The sequence below is a fragment of the Colias philodice genome, chromosome 5 (genome assembly GCF_061535455.1).
Source record: "Colias philodice isolate Cphi_HAF_F1 chromosome 5, ilColPhil1 Martin Lab GWU primary, whole genome shotgun sequence".
NCBI classification, from domain to species: Eukaryota; Metazoa; Arthropoda; class Insecta; order Lepidoptera; family Pieridae; genus Colias; species Colias philodice.
In genome coordinates, this window is record NC_143090.1 from 8,218,041 (window position 1) to 8,243,921 (window position 25,881).

General features: G+C 35.5%; 1 protein-coding gene across 1 annotated transcript; it reads right to left on the minus strand.

Moving 5' to 3' along the window:
- Positions 1 to 2,548: 2,548 nt before the first annotated feature.
- LOC149488543 (uncharacterized) lies at positions 2,549 to 16,044 on the minus strand. Its single transcript, XM_089695707.1, has 11 exons — positions 15,969 to 16,044; positions 15,831 to 15,892; positions 13,396 to 13,420; positions 7,849 to 7,868; positions 7,451 to 7,490; positions 6,396 to 6,871; positions 5,604 to 5,640; positions 5,444 to 5,533; positions 4,648 to 4,814; positions 3,306 to 3,527; positions 2,549 to 2,797 (listed from the first exon to the last, which is right to left on the minus strand). Exons 1-11 carry the CDS (start codon positions 16,036 to 16,038, stop codon positions 2,642 to 2,644), a joined length of 1,365 nt encoding a protein of 454 aa, XP_089551833.1. The 5' UTR covers positions 16,039 to 16,044; the 3' UTR covers positions 2,549 to 2,641.
- Between the last annotated feature and the right edge of the window lie 9,837 nt (positions 16,045 to 25,881).

Consider the following 25,881-nt stretch of genomic DNA (forward strand, 5'->3'; position numbering starts at 1 on the left):
ATTGTTGAAGCAGTCGACGAAATCGCGACAAATAGTTGTCAGAATTTTTACATTTTTAGAGATTTTTTTTTTAAATAATTAATCGAACTATCCTTCTTGGTTAGTTTCCTCACCGAAAATACCTTATCAATTTCTGAAAGCACGCGTAAACACAAATATTTGAGGAATTTTTATGTATCTGCTTTAATTGCACTTTTCAATAATTGATTTAAAAAAAATACAGACAATAGTTTATTCACCATTTTTACTTTTTAATTATTTTACACAACGCATGAATGTCAAACAATATTTAGACCGTATTCAACCGTATTTGACAGGATTGACAACTAATGATTGACATGTACGAAAATCAAAATTATTTTTATATAGTGGCCCGCCCCGGCTTCGGCCGTGGTACATATTTCGCAATAAAAGGTAGCCTATGTCCTTTCTCGGGTATCAAAATATCTCCATACCAAATTTCATGCAAATTGGTTCAGTAGTTTAGGCGTGATTGAGTAACAGACAGACAGACAGACAGAGTTACTTTCGCATTTATAATATTAGTATGGATAGTATGGATTTATTAACCTGAGATAACCAATGTTTACAATAAAAGAACAAACATAATATCATATACATTATGAGTCGGTTAAAGTGCAAATTACTAAATAGATACTGTATATACCTATACTGACAAATAAGTTAAACAGAAATCGAAAAATAAGCTATAAATTTTTAACCATGTTCTGATTATATCAGTTGCCTTTGTAACTTACCTACAATATGCTTCAATATTATATGACAGGTAGGCTTACCCTGTCAAGGGATTGCTGTAAACCAAAGGAGATATTATTATATAGCGACAGGAAAGGCTAAGGAAGGAAGTTTACTCGTATCGATGCTTCATAATATCATTGATTAGAATAAAGAGTGCTATGTATTAACAAATACACTGTTCATAATAATCTTTATGGAAATGAATTAAAAAATATTTTATGTATAAACTTTTTACGATGGTGAGAATTGCCATAAAAAGTCCTATTTACCTATTTAAATCGATTTGAAAGCTAAGTAATTTAGGCTCCACTTAGACCAGCTTATCACGAAATTATCTCCTTGAAAGTGGAAACCCGCTAGTGGGTTTGAACACAAAGCTAGTATTACCACAGATTGCCACAGATAGTATAATACTATGAAATAATAATTTAATGCATCTGTTTATTATTGACTTATTCTATGTCACGTCGCAACAGTCGACTGAGTCAATCACACGTATCCAAACATCTATTGTTGTGTTATCAGACGCAACCAGACCGGCTCTAAACGTTCATATTCCTTCGAATATCATTTCATACCTGACTACCGTAAGATTAAACGTATTGATATTCGGTATTAAATTTAATCCAAATTCTATAATTTGGAACTGGAACACGTGACTTCGTTAATCTTATATTTGTGATAAATTCATTGATCAAAGCACAGACAATAATATATTCCCCTATATTTTTACAATCTAAGGTCTACTTTTATCATTTTAATAATTGATAATACATACCACTACATGACCATAACCACCTATCCAATTGCCTTGCATAATGCATTGCATGCATTAGAATTGAGATCGCACACATGTGCGAATATTATTATTAGACAATAATATATTATTATAGCTACATGCCTTTTTATAGTGTGAATCAAGTTTTAAATTAACCATTATTATATTGTATCCAACGAAAACAGAGCTATCTAGGATAAAATACGGAAGCAAACACAAAATGGCTATAAAAATCCATAGATGGCGCTTATTTAAATGTTTCAAAATCAAATTCATTATGTAAAATAGTGTCGATACTTTTTTCAATTACGATTACATATTTATAATAATAATGACCGATTCAAGTAATTTGAAGAATTGATTTTACTGATAAACCATTCTAAACACAATAAACAATTTCTGATTTAAAGAACTGACGTCGCTACAATTTTGTGTCAATAAACCTTTTTTCTTTTTATATACCAGAGACGTTACTCTAAAAATCGAAATCTTACATCTAGAATCGAATGCATTGATTACTTGTGAATAAAAATCATCATAAATTAATAAATACGTTTTGGTTTTTTTAATTATGTAGATACTTGTCTTATTTTTCTCCTTAAATTTACGAAAGAAAGTATATTACTGGGACAGGGATTCGCCTGATGAATTTTAAAATTGACATGTGTTTCAAGTTCGATTGACAATTAATGTTTCAAGTCCGTATCGATTAATTCACTTTAATCGATATTTTTAAGCAGGTTACCTCTCTTCGAAGATAAAATTGATAGACGTCAAATGTTGCCTATTAAATTGGCTCCACTATAGATGCTGAATTCACCTTGTTGTACGTATTTAACTGTAATACATTACATAACAGTAGAATAAACATGTAGGTAGATACAGAAATGTTAAGTTTCCTTCTAGTACGTAAACACATACAAACCTTCACTAAATCATAAAGAAATATCATTAGCAAGGTATGAATTTCATTTAACTAAAATAAGAACAACTTATTTCAATTTACAACTATAATATTTAAGCAACATTAGATACAGACATACTCTAAAATTTCTTAAAAATTATATCCTGTTTCGATTTCGCACAACGTATTAACAATTAGCTTTATTCAGATGGTAGTTCAAAGTTAAAACAAAGTTCCAACAGCTCTGGAGATATTGAAGCGGATGTTGTCCTGTCTCTGATGTAAAAATCTACAATTGGTAAGCGCGTACTCGTCACTGCTGACACTTCTAATTCCGTATACTTTTCTTTATAATTCTGAAATGAGGATAATAAAACTAAATAAACATATCTGTAGTGTAGGAAACTAAACCATATTAAATTTAAAATTAAGGACCCCTAATTTTACTAGATAAAAAAGAGCGCGTGTGACGAGGACACGTGCTAGAAGTGAAACTTCTTTGACAAGATTCAAAGATACCAAAATCGTCACTTTACTCCATGACGTGACGGTATTGCCCATGACGCGACCTTGAAATTTTACTCTCAATGCGCCTAAAAAAAGTTTCACTTAACTGTGGAGTCATAATATTATCTCCACAGTTTTTTTTTCAAAGATCAAAATCATCTTTATCTGCGAGATGATCAACATGATTTTCGGTTAGAGGAAAGTAACAATTAATAGGTATGTGGATATTATTCATTAATGCCTTATAAATCTTCCGCTAACACTAAAAAAGTAAAATAGTACTTTCAGCTCAAGAAAATCATTAGAAATAGGTATTATGGGTATATACACTCGAATGTTCTTGATTTCAATACATACCTTCTTCAAATCTTTGGTAACTTTATAATATATTGGAGTGTGAGGAGACGGCTTTGGACCTATCAAATTATCATTCCATAGTAGCAACTGTATAGATTTATCTGGACTTTCTTTATCTGAATATACCTCTACTATGTTAAACTCATTCTCATAGTTGATTCTAATCTTCTCATAGCCACCTACAGTCCAAGAATTCAGGTATGCTAGTTGGGATAGTGTTAACTAAAATAAAAATAATATTCCGGATTATATCTGAATTTGAATAGATACTGGGAACAAATAACTTTGCTGATGTGTGAGTAGACAATGGTGTATTTTTAATACATAAGTACTTAATTAATAGAATAAGAGTCACATGAGTAGAAAGACGGAACAGAGACTTAGAGCGAATACGCACTATGCGGGTAGCCGCATTGCGGGTAGCCGTCCGGCTGACCGCAAGCACAATTATGTACGTAATATTCATTTCTATGCGCACTGTGCGGTCTGCGGTAGCCGCATCGCAGTGCGCATAGAAATGAATATTACGTACATAATTGTGCTTGCGGTCAGCCGGACGGCTACCCGCAATGCGGCTACCCGCATAGTGCGTATACGCTCTAAGCTTCTTAAGAACGTGCAAAATTGTTACCTATTTTGGTAGGGTTGTCACAATAGGTTAAGACAAATTAAACAAAACTACCTACTACAACCCAACCTGTGTGGGTTGGGTTGTAGTAGGTAGGTATGTACACACTTACAATACATACATACATACTTACAAATGCTAAACTTATAATAATAACGAAAGGTAAAGGTAACACCGTGTACAATTCTCTTCTTATTAAAAAATGACCTAATAAAATAAACGCAAGTAGTAAGTTTTGATTATTACTTGAAAAAGTAATAATCAAAATATTTACTCACCTATTGTACTCCTTGGGATAGTTGAAGTATGATATATTTTTAGTTTTTCTACTATTATTCATACACACAGTACAATAAACAACCATTTTTGACAATGAAATATTACGTTTTATATTAAAATATTCAAACTTGCAAGTTGCAACTAATAAAACAAACAACGTGCGTCGTATCAACCCTGAGACTGTCCTATGCCTGTGCAAGCGCAAACCGGTTTTTTCCAGAATCGCTGCGTACGCGACAAGCGGCCAGAGTCACACACACATGCCCCACGTACTTGTAGCAGTGCAATCGATTCTCGCGTTTGTTTGAAGCTTAGTCTCTGTTCCGTCTTTCTACTCATGTGATAAGAGTTGAGTTATTTTGCTGGAACTATATTACAGTGACCAATTATTTTCCTATAAATCATAATATACTACATATTCTAGTAAATACTCACACCATAGAATTTATGTACATCAAATCCAACTACGCTTAGTAAAAATGGTTTCTCTAAATAGTCAAATTTTTCTTTCTCTCTCTTTGGATCCTTTATAAGACAGGCGCGATTTTTGTTGAAATCGCAATAGACATCAAACTTATTCGCAGGATTTATTGTATAAATACCTGAAAGAGTGAAACATAGAGGAGGTTATACAAAATTATATCAATTGAACCAAACACAATACACGTTATATGTAATAATATAATGTATACACATCTAACCACCCCTTCACAAAATATCCGGCTTACAAAGTAGCCTAGTCCTATGAAGACAAATATTCCCTAATAACCCTTCTTTAACCAAAATTTTAATCCGCCTTCAAATTGACAAAACTATAGATACTAAATTTAAATGAGACCAAGAATCATCATAATAGAAAGAAACAAACCCAAAAAATACATTCGACCTGAGAACTTTATCCTTTTTTTGAAGACAGTTTAATAAGTTACTCAGATATTATATATTTTCTCGTACCTTCAAAATACAACTCTTTTAATAATAATAAGTAAAACGGTGCAAATAGGTTTTAAGCGCTCTGCGAGTTCCACCTCAAGATGTGGCTAAATAGCTTCATTTCAGCTTTTGAATCATGCGATCTCACTTTAACGTTTAGTCGTGAAATGCGTATGTACCGTTTTTAAGATCTAATGTTATGTTGGTAACCAATTTACAGCTTTAGCAATTTACTTATAGTAGGTAGATAATATCAAATTTTATGTATCGCAGAAAAAAGAAAACAATAAATGCATACCATTATCTCGTGAGTCAATATCAATGCATGTTTTAGCTGGATTCGAACTAGTTCCAGGAAGCTCGGATGGTGCCTCTGGCCCTGTAATACCTGAAATGTTTTTGCTGTTAACAGAAATTATTAATTAATAAGTAATATAATAAAAAATAGGCTAACTTACTATCTCTATTGCAGACTCCTGGTTCTCCTTGTTCACCCTTTGAACAAAAATTTAAGTAAGACCTTATGAAACTAAATCAAATGAAAAAGAAAAATAAATAAATTTTGAATTGAATGAACCCCTGGCCGTATGACCTAAAGCGATATCTACTAAAGTACTAAATGTAAATTTTCGTGACCAACTTATACGTGATTATCAAAAAATTCTGTTTTTTTTTTTAATTATATTAAACTACAGTCTCAAATCTAATTTTCATGTTGATTGATTGATAAAGAAAATTAAATCTATCTACACATATAATAAATCTGTAGAAGGGTCAATTCTGTACATTGAAAATATTGAAAAAATAAATAGCAGGGGGTGTTACTGGATCGATACCAAACCCAAATATGTGATTAAAAAAATTTTTGTCTGTCTGTCTGTCTGTCTGTCTGTATGTGAAGACATCACGTGAAAACTAACGGTTCGATTTCGATGAAACTTGTATAATTATAACTTATTATCCCGGGCGTAAAATAGGATACTTTTTATCCTGGAAAAATACGTAGAAAAAAAATTAATCTTAATTTTTCAGTTTTATCCATAAACGTTGTTCTGTAGAACCGCGAACACACGTTGCGTATTATTATAGGCCTAGCCGTATTTGAGTCCAATAGATATTTATAAGATGTCATTGTCAGAGTTACTCAAAATGGAGAAATAAACCATCCACGCGAAGACCGACATCCGCGCGGACGGAGTCGCGGGCGGAAGCTAGTATGAAATATAATTTCAATATTCAAGTAAACATACTTTAAGTCCCCAACCTCGATCACCCTTTAGCCCCAGAGGACCCGGCTCGCCCCTTTCTCCTGGTTTTCCAGCCATCCCGGTATCCCCTTTAGGTCCTGGTGGTCCAACCAATCCCTGACGGCCTTCACCTATTTCTCCTTTTTCTCCCTTGCTACCCACATCTCCTCTTGTCCCAGTAGCTCCAGTATCACCCTTTATCCCTTGTTCTCCTGGTACCCCCTTCTCTCCATCTTTTCCCCTTATACCTTCTTCTCCTTTATCACCCTTATTTCCTTTTTCACCAGTTTTCAACTTTATTTCTAATATTGTCCCGTTTCCTGGAATGCCCATATCACCCTTACTTCCTTTTTCCCCCGTATCTCCCTTAGGACCTGGATATCCTGGCCTTCCCATCAGACCAGCATATCCTTTTTCTCCTTTCGTTCCTGGATCTCCCTTAATTGCTTGCATAATTCTTTCCGGCTTATTTACTTTTTCTGGAAAAATATAAAAAAAAAAACATATATGACAACTAAGTACTTGTAGCTTATAACACTTAAATATGTGTTTGTAAAATATGTTCGAATCACATACGTCATACCAATTTAGAAAATATGATTGAGATTAAAAAAAATTCGGTATGTGAGAAAGTTTGTACGTACTCTATATTTAAATATATATTAGCTACTAGCGGTCCGCCCCGGCTTCGCCCGTGGTACATATTAACGTTTTCGCTACATAAGAACCATCCTCGTACTTGAAGGAATATAATAAAAAAAGAATTATCGAAATCGGTCCACCCGTTCACGCGTGATGCCGTGACCAAGGAAAACGGGTTTCATTTTTATATATCTTATATATAAAATTCTCGTGTCACAATGTTAGTCTGCATACTCCTCCGAAACGGGTGGACCGATTCTCATGAAATTTTCTGTGCATATCGGGTAAGTCTGAGAATCGGCCAACATCTATTTTTCATATGTACCACGGGCGAAGCTGGGGCGGGCCGCTAGTATATATATATATATATAGATGTTACGACATACACATTTTTTATATATGAAACTCATAGTTACCTGTTTCAAATGAATTTGAATCAGCCTGGCATTTTATATACTGAAAAAATTTTTCAAGTGTAGTACAAATCACATTTTTGTAAAAGTCGCTACAATAAATTTTTAATGTCCTAATTGTTAACGATAATCGTTGTTTGCGATAGTAACTGTTTGTCTGTCTCTTATTCACGCTTGACACTGAACCGATTAGGATCAAATTTGGTTTATATACGTGTATAGCTTGAAACCTAGAAAGGACATAGGTAGATAGTTTTATCTCAGAATAAAGTGGTTAATGATAAATATTGAAATTAAAAAATCAAATTTACTTTTTCATGTTTGAAGTAAAGCAAAATTATATGAAACTAGCTGCTATTTTCGTAAAATTTATAACAACAATAAAAACAAGTACTACTTACAACTTTTAGTGCACATTTATCTGAAACATAAAGAAGAAAAAATGAAAAATATATTTATTTATAAACCTTTATAAACCATATGTTTTACACAGATACACTTGGATTGACGTTGCGCGCTTTACACATATTGGCTTAATCTATGTTTATACCAAAAAACAAAATTAGATGACCTCGGTATGATCAACGCTTATAACACGTACAAAAGCATTTTATCACTGCAGGATAATAAATACTGAAAATACTAATTAATACAATTAATATAATATATGTTGAAATAAATAAAATAAATGAGTATATATAGATAATGTATATATAACTATAAATATAATAAATATGAAATAATATAGGTGCCGATTATACTCAAATTAAAATTAAAATAATGATGCAAGAAGATTTTCTGTTGATACGTAGTTTAGAGAATTATGGTAGTTAGTTACGATGATCTTTGCTTTTTTAGAAGTACAATTTTTAATATTACAATTGGAGCTAATTTTACTATATATAAATAAATATACTTACCAACAAATGGATTGAAACGCTTAGCAAAAGAAGTATTTACACGAACATTTGGTATTTTGTAAATACACTTTCTCACATAATTCTTGTAATTGGGAGAGGTAATGACCCATTTGTGCGTAGATATAATTAATTTATCAAGGATAAAAAGTTGGCGAACTGTAAGAATACTGGCGTCTTTATAAAGGTCAAAAGTAGGGTATCTAAAAGGTTTTTGTAACATAGTACCGCTCGTTGAGCCCTCTCAATACGAATTAGGTTTGACTTAACGGCGCCTCCCCACGAACCAATGCAGTAAGTAATTAGTGATTGGCATAGCGCGAAATATATAGTTTTGAGTAATTTGAAGTCGGCAGATCGGCGGAGTTGCTTCATAATGAAAATGATTTTACGCACGCAATCAGACAGAAGATTTATATGATTCTTAAAACTTAGATTTTGATCCACCAAAACCCCTAAGTACTTGGCAACTTCAACTCTTTCAATGTATTGAGGTGCACATTCGTCAGGAGATACATTTATTAAATCGATCAGTGATGGGGCGGACGCAGCAGTCTTATGAAAGCAGATAAAATTCGTCTTGTCTAGATTCAGGGTCAACAAGTTACGTTCGAGCCAAGAGTTTACCTGTATCATTCCCTGCCTTGCAGCTAACACTGCCTCATCCCAACTGCCACCGTGAAAAGTGATAGCATTGTCATCCGCATAACAAAGAATATCAGCACCGCTAAGGGGGAGGTTGTGAATATCATCCATGTATGATTTATTTCTTTCATTCTTACATTCTTTAATGAAGAGAGTGGGATCCAGGATACTGCCTTGTGGAACACCGTAATTAACTTCTTTCGTGGCATTTTACACTCTCTCCAATCTTCACACATTGAAGTCTCCCTCTGAGATAACTTTCGAACCATAGCAATGCATGACCCCTGACACCTTTATTATCAAGTTTTTTAAGCAGCAGCGGGACAGAAACAGTGTCGAAACAAGGTCGAGAAAAACACTGAGACATGCGTTTTTGTTGTCCAAATGTGAAGATACTATAGATGTCAATAGGCTTACAGCATCTGACGTACTTTTTTGACATCTGAAACCGAACTGACGAGATGATAGAAGATTATTGGACTCTAGAAACTTGGTAAGGTTAACAATTTTCTCAAGAATTTTTGAAAAAAACGCCTAAAAGTGATATCGGCCTATAATCATTGGGATTGTCACGAACTCCTGATTTATAAATTGGGCAAACTGCAGCAACCTTCCAGCTTTTAGGGAAAATACCGAGTGATAGGCTTCGATTATATATTGACGTTAAAGGACATAAAATTTCTTCCCGAATCTGCTTAATTAGTGAATTATTAAGGCCATCAATGCCAGGTGATTTTTCATTTCGTAATTGTGAAATAAACTTCAGATGTATCCGTTGGACTCAAAAAAAACGATTTTGCTGGGATATTGTTCGATTTATTACTTGAAGCCAAAGTGTCTTGAGTAATTTGTAATTTTTTTAAAATATTAGTAGCATATGATTCGCCGACAGAGGTAAAAATGTTCGTTACATATATTTAGAGATTCAGTATTTCCATTTTTATTGATATTTAGAGGCTTATTTTTATGGTTATCTATGTAACAAATATTTTTAACTACATTCCAGAGCTTTTTGGGGTTTCCTACACTAGATTTTAGGCTTCATACTCGCGTTTCAGTTTTTTCAACAGATTATTAGTAAAGTTACGATAACGGTGGTAGACGTGGAGTAATACCACAGTATTACAGGAAATAATATTGTAATACTGTGGTTATACTGTATCGAGAGGGTTTCGTTTAACTCGAATGTGAAGAAGATCTCTATGGCGTATGCAACGCAAAAGACCGGGAGTTATCCACGGCTTTAAAATATAATATTTTGACCTGGAACAATAAATTTTTTGAGTTTGTTTATGAATAATTGTAAGTAGTGTTTCTGTAAATGTCTCAATCAAAACATGTATATCACTAATAAGCATAACTTCAGACCAATTCACTGTTTTTAGGTCGTTTTTGATGAGATCTATGTTTCTTTTAAACATTTCAATTTTTTGTGTTTGAATTTTTATCTTCCCAAGTCTCATGCCAACCATGATAGTATCGTTATCTGTTATATCAGTTCCAAAAACTAATCCCACAACAGCTTTGTTCGTTTTAACAAAAATATGATCGAGACACGCCCCTTCTCTTGTAGGCTGTGTAACTCTAACAAGGCCAAATTCTGCTAAGATACATAAATAATCATACCACGAGGAGTTTGCAGACTGTGCCAAAATGTCACCGCCAAAACCAAATATTGAAAATTTAGTGTTGAAAGGTGCATGTGTAAAGAACTAAGAAATATTGAAGGATTTCTGAAGGACGGGGAGCGATAAATACCTAATATGCAGGATTTTTCATCAAGCACAAGCTGCAAACAATTTGCATCGTCGATTAAAGGTTCCGACACTGAAACGCTCAGGGCACTCCGTACATAAGCCACAACTCCACCGTTTTGGTTAGTGAACTTACTGGATTTATATGCAGTGTAAATAAGTAGTATAGGAATTTGCAACAACAGATCATTGAGCCAACATTCAGTGAGTATAATAACATCATACACTACATTTAAGCGTTTTAATGCTACAATTAAACTATCAAAGTTTTTATTTATGCTGCGAATATTTACCGAAAAAATTTGTAATTATATTCACTTGTAAGATATTTTCTGCATGATTCAAAGTTGGAAACAGTGTTACATTTTATTTTATACGAATCTAAGTCTATTGCAATGTTATTCGCAGCCAAAAAAACTCCCTTCGTCGTGTCTCCAGTTTTTAGTATACTTGGAATCGAAATATCGAATGATGTCCAGTTTCGTTGTCATCTGGAAGGAAAGGCTAAGCTAGCCTCCCAAAAACTTGGTGTGCTCTGTAGAGCGGGACAGTATTTCACACCCGGCCAACGCCTACAATTTTACAAGGCTCAAGTCAGGCCGCACATGGAATACTGTTCCCATCTCTGGGCCGGAGCACCCAAGTATCGGCTCCTTCCTTTTGACCGAATCCAGCGACGAGCTACACGATTAGTGGACGACCCTCGTATTACTGATCGGCTGGACTCTTTGGCTCTCCGTAGACAATATGCATCTCTCTGCGTATTTTACCGCGTCCACCACGGCGAATGCTCTGACGAACTGTTCGGAACAATACCGGCTGCTGAATTTCACCATCGAACTGCTCGCCACAAGTTGAAATATCACCCTCAACATCTGGATACTTGGCGCTCTTCCACCGTGTGATTTAGGAGGAACTTTCTACCACGCACCACTCCTCTGTGGAACCTCCCGAGCTCAGCATTTCCGGACAGATACGACTTAGGGTACTTCAAAAAGAGAGTACGTTCCCTAAAAGGCCGGCAACACACCTGCAACCGTACAGGTCTTGTGGGTGATTATGGGCGGCGCCAATCATCGCATTAATCCGGTGACGCGCCAGCTCGTTTGCCCATTAATACATAAAAAAAAATTAAAATCTGTACTGCTAATGTCTTTTTTCTTGATTTTGCGGCTTTCTATATCTCGTCGCGCTTCGAACGGCGAAGAAATCGAACAACAACGGGACGGGATAGCTTATTGGTATTGTTAGGGTTCTCCTTCTAAATACGGGGATCCACTCGCATTGCCCAGTCTATGTCTACATCGCTTACTTCCACGCCGACTTTCGAGCCGCTAACAATGTAATATGCTGAAGGTTTTCGTGAGAAGTCTCCGGGATACCGGCTAATTCAATTTCATTACGTAGATATTGTTGCGCTTGTAGGTTTAATTCGCATTGAAGATTGGATATAGTGACTTTCAGGTCATCAATCTGCCTAGAGTTACATTCCAATACCTTGATACGCGATTCGCTGGTATTAACCTTCTCCTCAAGTTTATCAAGGCGCTTGTTACAAATTATCAACGATTGAGTGGCGTCTTCTAAGGTGAGGTCATACGACGAATTTCGGTAGTGAGTTCCTTTACGTCTTCACCCGTCACTGTCGCAGTGGCCGTATCTTTTTTACGCATCGTAATAAAAGAGTCGCTAGTGCACCTCACCGGGGTATTGCTATTATCACCCCCTCTCTTTTGGGACGAAGAGCAGTTAGGACACTCCCATATGTTTTTTTGTTCTGCGGATAATCCACTCACGTCAATACATAATGGACAATTTTTTTTTCCACAGACCGCAGACGAACATTTGACGAAGTTGTTATCTTTAAAAGATTTAAGGCAAGGAGCACTTCATATTAACTTAATAATATTATGTAATCTGTAACGCCTCGATTTTTTTACAATATACTTCCGTGTCAGTTCTGCGGAAGCTTATCTTTGCCGCGCGTCGACTCGCAAGTCGTAGCGCACGGCAAGCCGGTCGCTCACAGGACTTACGTGTGGTAATCGCTTGCACAGAGATGCTGCCACAGGACACTACCCGTCACCCGACACTTTGTTATTTGCGAAAGAATTACTTTACTCACTAAATTAATTGAAATCACATTAAATACTAATTGTTGCACTGTTCTTGTTCGTTCACAAAGAGTTTATTTTACAAAAATGTTTTAGAGAAAACTTGTTTAAACAAACTTTTAGAGCACTAAATAATTATTAAATACGGAGCATAAATTATAAAGACCAAGTTAACGATTTGACCGAGGCGTCAAAGAACAAGCAAGAAGCTTTCATGTAATTATATATTTTTTTTAGTATTATCACAGACTAATAATAATATACTACGTATACAAGTATTATTCAATAACGTACAAATAAACAGTCAATACACTTTGCGTAGGTATAGATACAATATAATGGGCAACAGATAATGTAAAATTAATTAAATTGTATTGGTAAAACTCATCTAAAATAAATAGACCGTATTTCTTTTCAATGTATAAGCGAAAAATAATTGGTCAAATGAATACAGTTTTCGTACTAATTTCAAAAATTCCCAACAAATAAAAATAAATTAAATAAAATTGATTAAATACCTAATTTTCCTGCACCACTAGAAACCTGAAACATAATTTTCAAATAAAAATAAATTATCTTAGGCGCGGGACATATACAAGCGGCGCGGCGCGCATCGGGCGCACCGCGGGCGCGCATCGGGCGCGCATCGGGCGCGCTGCCGGCGTGCATCGGGTGCGCTATTGGCATTTTGTATGAAATAATTTTGGAAAGGCGGCGCAACCGTGGCACAACCGTGGCGTGCCGTCTCAACGCCTGTCCAAAATTCTTTCATACAAAATGTATAAGAAGGACGTGGCGCAAAACAGATTCAAGAGGTGCGCTTATGGCACGCCCGCGCCCGCGCCGCTTGTGTTTGACCCGCGCCTTATGTACTTTGTTAAGCTGAGGCTCCCTAAATTTATGCCTTTTTTAAAGATTATTACATTTTTTAAAGATTTACTTGGACTTTATGTCTAAAATAAATGTTAACAGTAAGAAAATATAGTTTACTAGCTTACCGCCCGCGGCTTCGCCCGCTTTGTCTAAAACCTAATAAATTATATACTAAAACCTTCCTCTTGAATCACTATCTATTACAAAAAACCGCATCAAAATCCGTTGCGTAGTTTTAAAGATTTAGGGTGCACTCACACACATCAGTCACCGTCAAGTCACCGATGACTGATCGGTGACGGTTTGTGTACGTATCCACAAACACCAGTCACCGTCATGTTGTCCGTCAGTCACGTCGCCGGTTTGACTGAATCATTGAACACATACATCAGGTTAGTCAGTGATTAGACGTGTGTCACGCTAGAGAACATGTAGCAATTATTGACGGTAGCACGACGCTGACTGAACTGAGACGTGACGGCACCGGGTGAGTGGGGATAAAAGTATGATACATGTATGGAAAGATTATTTGACGTGCCTGACCGGTGACGTCACTGATAGATTTCGTGCCGGCGACTGTCGTGTGGGAACAGAGTCATACTAGAACTATTGATACATATTTTTTTTTAATCCTGTCCGGTGACGTGCCGTGACGGTGACTGATGTGTGTGAGTGCACCCTTAAGGTGCACTCACACACATCAGTCACCGTCAAGTCACCGATGACTGATCGGTGACGGTTTGTGTACGTATCCACAAACACCAGTCACCGTCATGTTGTCCGTCAGTCACGTCGCCGGTTTGACTGAATCATTGAACACATACATCAGGTTAGTCAGTGATTAGACGTGTGTCACGCTAGAGAACATGTAGCAATAGACGGTAGCACGACGCTGACTGAACTGAGACGTGACGGCACCGGGTGAGTGGGGATAAAAGTATGATACATGTATGGAAAGATTATTTGACGTGCCTGACCGGGGACGTCACTGATAGATTTCGTGCCGGCGACTGTCGTGTGGGAACAGAGTCATACTAGAACTATTGATACATATTTTTTTATAATCCTGTCCGGTGACGTGCCGTGACGGTGACTGATGTGTGTGAGTGCACCCTAAAAGCATACAAAGGGACATAGGGACAAAGACTTTGTTTTAGCAACTTTGTTTTATACTATGTAGTGACTATCCAATCCCAAGATATTTTTTCTCTAGATCAATTATTACTTTAGTTATAAACGAAATAAGAATTGAGACTTAAGGTGCACTCACACACATCAGTCACCGTCAAGTCACCGATGACTGATCGGTGACGGTTTGTGTACGTATCCACAAACACCAGTCACCGTCATGTTGTCCGTCAGTCACGTCGCCGGTTTGACTGAATCATTGAACACATACATCAGGTTAGTCAGTGATTAGACGTGTGTCACGCTAGAGAACATGTAGCAATTATTGACGGTAGCACGACGCTGACTGAACTGAGACGTGACGGCACCGGGTGAGTGGGGATAAAAGTATGATACATGTATGGAAAGATTATTTGACGTGCCTGACCTGTGACGTCACTGATAGATTTCGTGCCGACGACTGTCGTGTGGGAACAGAGTCATACTAGAACTATTGATACATATTTTTTTTTAATCCTGTCCGGTGACGTGCCGTGACGGTGACTGATGTGTCTGAGTGCACCCTTACGAGATTTAGTTTCGAGCTCGAACGCAATCAAAGAGCGCACGCGATATTCAACTTTATTACGGCTGTGTTAGCGTCAAGCACCCTAGCGGTCTAACCGGTCTCTCAGTTTCAGAAATTATGTTAGGGAGCCTCCTCTTAATATAACGATAATAATTTACACATTGCTTATAATATTAGAGACATAAAAATAAATACAGTTAAAACAACTCAAATACACGCTTTAAGATAAACTCGTAAACTTTTGGTATTGTCACCTATCCTTGATAGGTGTACAAAGTTTGGATTAAAATATATGCCGTTAAAAGTGGGTCAAAATGAGTCTAAAGAAGGTGACATACAAACATACATACAGGTGAAGATAATAAAGCGTGTTAATAGACTTACAGCATTTATTTTGGATCCATCCACTATGAAAACATAGTCACTCGATTCTTCATCAGTGTTTGCTAAAAGAAAAAAAAAATATTAAGTATTAAAATTTACCCAAACACATATTACGTGGAAGTTATTTATAAGAATCACCTGGTTTTGTATTCACTTTTATTATACAACAAAATATAAATAATATAACACAAATTGTATTTGACCACATGGTGGACGCGTATGAACTAACTGTAACGATATATTAATTATATGTATTCCCATTTTCCTGTTGGTTTTCGGAAATTAATGTGCCATAATGTATCCAATTATATTATAACAAGGTTATTGATTATATGACCTTCCTGTTCCCGTTAGATAATAATAATTTAATTAAATAGTTCTATGATGATCGGTGATTGAGGAAAAGTATAGACAATTATTACCCATATTAATATTAATATGGCTAGACAAAACCATTAAGTATTATTTAAAAAATGTCAGTTGATTAAAAACGGCAAGACAATGTGATATTAGTAAGATTTATATTAGAAGTATTAATAATGTATTATCGCTATGAATGTAGTTTATATTTGTTTTAATACTTATACAATAATTATCATGAGTCTCATGAGAGGACCATTATACAGGGCACAGGCGATTATTCCGTAACTATTGCAGATATCAAAAAACTTTTAACTGATATCGAAAGCCCTTTACCTAATGAGAAAAATGACAATAATAACTTTCAAAAAATAAAACGGGAAATATAAAAAAAAAGTTACATTAAACACTCCCATACATTGAATTTTCCATACATTTTGTGTTCAAAGCAAATGTTCGACGTGACGTCCGCGTTTTGGAATACCATTGTATTCCATATCGAGCTCTATTTACAGTTTCTAAATGAATTATTAAAATTTGCGAAGTAATTTCAGCACAAATTCAAAAAAAGAACAAAATTTTTTCATATGATAGTCATATATCTCATACTAAATGTATGGGATTGTTTGATGTAAAATTTTTGGATATTTCCCGATTTACTTTTAAAAAGTTATTATTGTCATTTTACTCATTAGGTAAAGGGCTTTCAATATCAGTTTACAATTTTTCGATATCTGCAATAGTTACGGAATAATCGCCTGTGCACACTTAACGATTACACCCTGTATTGTCTAGCAGTATTTTTGCTAGAGTGGGAAAGTGATGGCGCTATGGCGCTGTCCTTTTTCCAAACTGGAAATAATACTGCTATAAGCAGTTACTAATAATATTAGTACATTAATCCAGGAAGATTTTATGCTTTAATTAAAAATATATCAAAGATTATAGTGAAATATGCTTTAAAATAGAGCCATCTAGGACAAATAAGAGGAACTAAATTTCGGCACAACCCCTGTTTAGTCAGTCTACTGCAGAATTTTTGTTAAGGGTATAAAACAAAGATGGTGCTTTGAGTACAAAGTATAAACTAAAATCAGTAGATGATATTATTTTCAAATTAAAAACGAATGCGAAAGCTTTTTTCATCTAATAATGTATATAAAACTAATATAACACATGCCCCAATATAATATTATGTAATTTATTATGTCCTCTTGATCTTAAATATATATAACATACATATACATATAAGATAGAGTTGTTTATCAAAGCATGTGTATGCTAAGAAATTTGCATAATATTGGGAACTGCTATTCTTTTCTTGTTTACACGTAATATCTGGGGGCACGGTAGTAGCCAAGACGAGCTAAGCGAAAGCGAAGCGCACGGGCACTACCTACCTTTTCTCGAAGCGCTTCGACGTTTTTTTGAACCCTCATAACTTGGGTTTGGATTATGCTAGATCAACAAAATTTTCGGGATATATTGTCAATAGCGGACTTATTGAACATATTAAGTTTTAATTACATTAGTTTTTATACTTCAGATTTTATTTATATCTAAAAAACGCTAATTTCGTCACTGACTCACTGATGATCATCAAAATTCTTAAGGTATTTCCTAATGTCCTAGAAAGCTGAAATTTTGTATGTAAGCTAGTATTAGCACACAAACAACAAAAAAATTATAAAACTTGTAACTTTCATCCCCCAACCCCTTAAACTAGGGGATGGGTGTTTGTATGAGACCTGTAATTTTAAATTAAATTTTGATGACGCTAGAGGTCTAATCTAATAATCTAAAACTTGGTTCCCCTAGATATATATATGTATAGGTACTCCTTGTTAAAAAAAAAATTAAAAATTTAATCGACATATTAATATATTGAGACATATACTTCAGATCAGATCATATAAATATGAATAGAAGTGTTGCGAACGTCTCCTGCCTCTTACGTCCACACAGTAGCTAAAAATAAAAAAAAAAATTGTCCTTGACAAGAGAGTGGGCTATAAAAAGGCGTCTCTGATGTGCAAGAAATACACCCCAAAAAAAGAAGAAAAAAATAAAAAAAAAAATTTGTTACAAACAACTTACAAAAAGAAATGAAATCCCACCAAAAACATTTTCATGTTGATCCATTGAAATGTTACATTTTTTAGGCCTAACCTTGCATTTTTTAGAGGACGCAATTTTGTTTTTTTGATATGTAGGGGGGGTCAGTGTGAAGCTAAAACCAAGTTTGTGGGGTTGGTAAAAGTTGTTCCTCGAAAAACAATCTACAAAAATGGTCAAATATCATTTCTACGTAAAATTATAAAAAAAAGTTTTATTGAGAAATATAAATATTCTAATTTCTGAACATTTTCGCTTATAACTTTTTTATTTATAGTTCTACGACAAAAAGTTGCAAAGTTGTAGAGTATTTAATTTGCAACAAATAATGTAAACAAATTTTTTTTATCAAATGAATAGTTTAAGAGATATATCAACCGCTATTTTCAAGATGGCGGCCGTGGGACAAGGGTGGCGACCCCACAAACTTGGTGATAGCTTCACACTGACCACCCCTACACATCAAAAAAATAAAATTGCGTCCTCTAAAAAATGCAACCCCAAATGTAACTTTTCAATGGACCATGTAAAATGTTGCCAAGACGAGCCCATATGACTCGCACTGTCAAAAAGTTATCAGATCTCATGTAGAGCCAAGCTTTTAACACTACACGCCCTAACTCTACAAGGCCTAACTTCACCAACTCTACACCTTAGTCAAAATATGTGGCTTGGCCGTTCGTTACTACAAAAACTATTGTATAACACAAAAGTAATGAACAGTGAATTAATTTTTCACCTTACGTAGATGTGAATGTAGCGAAATGGCCAAGCCACATATTTTGACTAAGGTGTAGAGTTTGTGAAGTTAGGCCTTGTAGAGTTAGGGCGTGTAGTGTTAGAAGCTTGGCTCTACATGAGATCTGATAACTTTTTGACAGTGCGAGTCATATGGGCTCGTCTTGGCAACATTTTACATGAAAATGTTTTTGGTGGGATAATATTTTGCATACACAGCTCTTCTGTCAAGGGTTATTCGCTTTGTGGAATTATTTATATAAATAGGCTGAGTAAAAGTTATGGGTTTTGGTTATTATCTTATTTGAGATTATATTATAGTAAAAGACCATTAACAATAATATTTTTTTACATACGAATGAAGTAAAAATGAATATTTTCATAATTATTAATATACTCACCTATGTCATACGTTCAACAGGACTATTTAAATTATAACTTATTTACAAAAGTAAAAAATGTATAAAGACAAAAGAAGTCAACAAATGTATTGAATGTAAAAAAAATGGTTGCCTGTAAAGTCGGTTTTACGGGCGAAGATTTTACGTGACAACGATCATAGTTGAGTGGGAGAGAGACGCAAGGCATTCGGCGGGCCTCTCTCTCGTTCGGTGACTCATCGTAACGTTACCGAGCGTTACACTTTTTCATAAGTGACTCCCAGCCGCAACCTAATTTAAGGCGTTGTCACGTCAAAATATAATAAAATGTTATTGAAAACGTGTGGGAGTTAAATGTTTTATAATATTATGATAACTCGTACGTTTATACATGGACTATCAATCCTTTTTCCTTGACAAGGGTCGAGGTGTGCGCTGCGATAACGTTATTTTAAATAAAAAAATGGTTGCCTGTAAAGTCGGTTTTACGGGCGAAGATTTTACGTGACAACGATCATAGTTGAGTGGGAGAGAGACGCAAGGCATTCGGCGGGCCTCTCTCTCGTTCGGTGACTCATCGTAACGTTACCGAGCGTTACACTTTTTCATAAGTGACTCCCAGCCGCAACCTAATTTAAGACGTTGTCACGTCAATATTTTTAGAACAAGTTAGGGATTATGATGTACAGGTATTAAATTATTATAATATTTCTATTCAGTTTCAATTGATTACTTTTTATGTAATATTATTTTAGTCAAAGATATTACTCGTATATCCCATACGTATAAAAAAATCAATGTATTGATTTGAGTAGGTAATTGTGTTTCTTGATAAACAAAACTCGAACGAAACTCAAACGTAGAGTTTTAAAGAGCAATTATTCATCGTACTGTGTTGACTTATTTATCAGTTAAAATCTATCAACAAAGCAAATATATTTTGCATATTCCAAACTGCAAGCTCCAAAACTCCAAGTAAATATATTTCAGCTTTATTATTAACAACAATAATTACTTAAATTTTTCTTCAACTCGATGGGTTTAAATGTACCTAAACATTTAAGTTTTATTTCTCAGATTAGTTAAGAGGAGGTAGTTACTTTATAGCGGATAATGTTATTTATCTTCATTTCTAACTGAACAAAATTCCGATGCAAATACAATAATGGCATCATAATATTATGAACCAATGTTATGACAATTACCTATGAACCTTTAAATTTAGGTCCTACATGTAAATAAGCATTTAATATCTTCCACTCATGTCTTACTGTGCGACCACACACTCGACGAGTGGTATGGGAAGTAACGAGGAAAGTAGGCAGAGACATAGTGTGAACACGTTACTCGTCATGCCACTCGTCGTGCTCATCGTCCTGCTCACTGCTCCCTATTTTGTCGGTATTTGCGCACGAGTCAAAGGACCGGCAATACGAGTGCGAAATGAGGAGCGTCGCGATTAATCGCGCGAGTAGAGCAGTGTGTGGCCAGAGGGCAATGTCGCGGCGAATAGCGGCAGCGCGATGAGCAGAGCGATGAGCAGCACGAGTAGCATAGTGTGGCGGCGACATTAGAGTGGAGACCGCGGCTCGGCAAACGTAGCGTAGGACGCCCTGCTACAAGGTGGAGTGACGACATCCGCAGGGTTGCTGGGCATAACTGGCGGCAACGAGCGAACGACCGGTGTCCATGGCGTGCCATGACTGAGGCCTATGTCCAGCAGTGGACAAATGTAGGCTGATAATGATGATGACGATGATGATGAATCTGTCTTTACAGCTATCAAATGAAGAAATAATATGACGCAGTATTTGGTTCATAAAGGAGTCTATTTTTTGTGGGCCCACCAAGACTCGGTAACGTATAGTAATAAAAAAAAACGTGTAAAAATATAAAATTATATTATTAGTCCAGTCTGTGGGGAAATGTAAAAGCCTCTGCTCTACAAAAGGTGGCGTAGAAAATGTTTTGAAACAATATTGTTTAGGTATGAAAGGTTAATAAAAATCCAAGTTTTCGACCTTGACGGACCCAGGCGCTAGCCGCCATCTTGAATTAAAGGTGCTAAAATTAGGTATATTTTAAATAACTTCTCAATTGTTTACTAAATCACAAAAATGTCTATGAGGGGTTCAAAGAAGACAAAATTATCTACATTTTTTGCATACATGATTATTCTGTAAGTCTTAAAGGTAAAAAGTTACAAGCGACGGAAATAATAATATTTACAGAAATCATATAATTTTAATTTTGTTTAAAAATTGTGCAGCTATCATTTTTTAATTCTTTTTGATGGCCCGGGCGGTCAATGGTGGCTTCTTCATTATCGTCGCTGAAATTTTCTGTTTCATTGTCTGTATTTTTAGTTTCCAACCATGAAATTTCGTCGTCATCACAGTCTTCGTTATCTATCTGAATCTCTACTGCATTTTCACACAGCTGACCACTACAGAATCCACAAACAATAGAGCATTTTAATCCAGCTTTTCTGCAACTACATGCTTTGCTGCATCCTTTTTTACAGTGGCAAGAAATTACACTTAAAAGCATCTGAGGTGCTGCTTTCTCTGTCGTTGTTATTGGAGTGAGCCTATTGGTGTCATATCTCCAGCCCCCTGGATTTTTTTCAATTCCATACCATTTTTGGACTTGGTGGTATGTCCTAAACGCATGATACCATGCAGCGTCCTTTGTTTGCGGCAAAGAAGCAAGTTTAAATTTACTTTTTATTGATAACTAAGGATTCCTTATCCATGTCCCCTCTGTACAAAGTTACTAGAAAGCGTGCTCCAGCGTCTTCGATTTCTTCTGGTCATGACGACGAAATTTCATGGTTGGAAACTAAAAATTCAGACAATGAAACAGAAAATTTCAGCGACGATAATGAAGAAGCCACCATTAACCAGCCCGGGCCATCAAAGAGAATTAAAAAATGATAGCTGTACAATTTTTAAACAAAATTAAAATTATATGATTTCTGTAAATATTATTATTTCCGTCGCTTGTAACTTTTTACCTTTAAGACTTACAGAATAATCATGTATGCAAAAAATGTAGGTAATTTTGTCTTCTTTGAACCCCTCATAGACACTTTTGTGATTTAGTAAACAATTGAGAAGTTATTTAAAATATACCTAATTTTAGCACCTTTAATTCAAGATTGCGGCTAACGCCTGGGTCCGTCAAGGTCGAAAACTTGGATTTTTATTAACCTTTCATACCTAAACAATATCGTTTCACTGTGGTTTCAAAACATTTTCTACGCCACCTTTTGTAGAGCATAAATACCTACAGACTGGATTATATGAATTTTGAAGCTTCGTTGTTTTACAAACGAAACCGGAATCATGAAATCGAATTAAAAAGCTTTATTTTGATATCAATTATCATCAGCTGTTTGAAAGAACGTAGTGTTTATCATTTGCTCCTGTTTATTTAATTAATTTTGTTAGTTAAAAGTGCAGTTCGAGTATTTTATCGTGTCTTCAACATTGGTAACTATATAAACAAACTATTGGATAACTATTATATACTCAGTGAACAGTGTAAATGTCGAATAATAACTATAAAACATAAATAGTCGTTATATTTCGAAGTGTCATCAGTGTTTACGACCAAAACGCGTAAGCGACGCCGATTTCCTGGCGCTTACGACCTTCTTGCCGTGACCGTAGATTGCTAAATCAGGACGACAAATACAGCATCTCACTGCTTGAATGTGCTTATAGGACTAAACGTAATATATTAGTTGCATAGCTTGAAGCGCTTTTCTATCAAACTCTGTACTCGATAATAAATTGCTTCGTCATGTCTTCAATTAATTGTGCCGGCTGTATGGGCGATTTTAAAAGCCGAGATGGCCTGCAATGCTTTAAATGCAATTTATGGTTTGATCTGCTTTGCGCAAATATAACTGAAAGGCGTTTTAAATCAATGCATGTTAAAACTAAGAGTTCGTGGATATGCCCTGGATGTGTTAATAAAGAACCGAAATTGGATAACACGAATACACCTGTTCGTGCGGTAAGGGTGCCTTCTCCGTTAAGCGACTGCGCGTCTCATAGTAGCGAGTCGCAACAGGCCGCGGTTGATAACAACAGCGACAATAATACATTATTATCCGATCTAAGAAGCAGCACATTAAGGGAAATAATCAGACAAGAAATAAGTCAGGCTCTTAGAGATTCAGTCAAGTCATTGGTTAACGAACAGTTCAGTAAAATCAATAATTTAATAGCCGATTTTCAACAAGCACTTGCATTCTACAATAGTCAATACGAAGAGATTAAGTCAGTTCTTGAGGAAAAATGCACAATAATAAACAAATTGGAAAAGGACAACGCTTCCTTAATGAACGCGCTTAATGACATGAGAAGAGATTTGAATTTAATGGAACAGCATGCACGTTCTAGTAATGTGGAATTACACTGCGTGCCTGAACATCGCTCCGAGAATTTAGTTAATACCGTTCTCCAGCTCAGCAAAGTCATAAAATGTAATATAAAAGACTCCGACATAATGTATTGCTCAAGAATCGCCAAAATGAATTCAAAAAGTAACAGACCTCGTTCTGTTCTCGTAAAGTTTGGCAGCCCACGGATACGTGACACCTTTCTTGCAGCTTGCCAACAACACAACAAGAATAACAAAAATAACAAATTGAACTCTAGTGATCTTGGTATAGCATCAGATAAGCCCTCACCTATCTATGTAATTGAGCATTTATCACCACATAATAAAGTAATTCATGCTGCTGCTAGATTGAGAGCAAAAGAAATAAACTATAAATTCGTTTGGGTGCGCGGTGGTAGGATATTTATAAAGAAGGACGAGGTGTCTGAGACTGTAGTCATAGGAAGTCTAGAAAAATTAAAGTCAGTGTCCTAATAACGTTGCTTTTAACTTGTATAAGCAGGTTTTATTGTTTGTATTTTTAAAATTCGATTCCTTAAAATATTATTACCAGAACACAAGAGGTTTGCGTAGTAATTTAGCAAATATACGGCAACATACACGGAACTCAGACTACGATGTCTATGTCTTTACTGAGACGTGGCTGTACGATGGGATTTTTGACAGCGAGATCTTCGACAAATCATTCACTGTATACCGTCGCGATCGCGAAACCTCCCACGTCGGTAACCATAAGAGATTAGGTGGCGGAGTTCTGATTGCGGTTTCAAATAAATTTGTCTCAAAACGTATGCTAGAGTGGGAGAGCAACTGCGAGGACCTCTGGATAAGTATAGGTTCTGGAAATGATTTCCACACTTGCATTTATGTCTGTGTCGTTTATCTGCCCCCTCCTGTTACTTTTGATATTTTGAATAATTTTCTCAATAATTGTAGCTCTGTTATTGATCGGTACTCGGCAGGCACCACGTTACTACTTGGTGACTTTAATCTTTCATGCATTGACTGGATACATGACAATATTAATCAATTTCTCTTTGCCTCTTGTTGCGGCTCTCGCCTGAGAGATCGTCTTGTAGATTTTCTCACCTTACATGATTTGACGCAGCGCAATGGAATTAAAAATTTTCAAAATAAAACCCTTGATTTAGTCTTCTCCGATGTTGAACGTGTTGAAGTTGTAGAATGTCTTTCTCCAATTAGAGATGTTGATAGGTATCATCCCCCCTTAGTCATCACACCAATTATAAAAATAAACAAAAAAAGTAAACCTAAACCCTCCCATCGTTTAAACTTTTTTAAGGCAGACTATAATGCCGTAACAAAAGCACTTGACAGTGTCAATTGGAGTATGGAACTTAATTCTGCCAAAGGAGTTGATGGTATTGTTGAACATTTTTATAACATTCTTAATATTATAATTAAACAGCATATTCCAAAAACTTGTCGATATCATGGTTGTTATCCACCTTGGTATTCAAATCAATTGATTAAACTGCTTAAAAATAAACTGAAACTACATATTAGAGTTAAAAAGTATCGTAATCCCTTGGACATACTGGAGTTTAAATATTTGCGTAAGGAAAGTGCCCTTTTAATTAACATCTGCTATCAGAAATACCTACACAAGATAGAGAATGCAGTAAAAACTCAACCCAAAATTTTCTGGACGCATATTAAAAACTTGCGAAAGGGCGGATCCAGTTATCCGTCGCAAATGTTTCTGAATTCAGAAGTTGCAAATAACTCGATGGATATCGCCAATCTATTTGCAAAGCAATTCTCGTCTGTTTTTGAACCACCACATAGTTCGCCTGATTATTCTCTGGTAAATGAAGTAAAAATTCCTGGATTCACAAATGTATTTTATATATCTAAAGAGGCTGTCTACAGAGCACTTTCAAAACTGGATAGATCAAAGGGTGCCGGGCCAGATAATATACCACCTATTTTCTTGTCTTCTTGCGCTCGAGCTTTATCGTTTCCACTGTCACTTATATATAATGTTTCTTTACAACTAGGAGTTTTTCCAACTAAATGGAAAC

Excerpts from the sequence above, each read along its gene's own strand:
- LOC149488543 (XM_089695707.1), bottom strand. The coding sequence starts at position 16,038 with ATGTGGTCAAATACAATTTGTGTTATATTATTTATATTTTGTTGTATA. Across the intron at positions 15,893-15,968 it reads AAAAGTGAATACAAAACCAG|CAAACACTGATGAAGAATCG; the intron begins GTGATTCTTATA and ends TTTTTCTTTTAG. Across the intron at positions 7,869-13,395 it reads TAGTGGTGCAGGAAAATTAG|ATAAATGTGCACTAAAAGTT; the intron begins GTATTTAATCAA and ends TTTATGTTTCAG.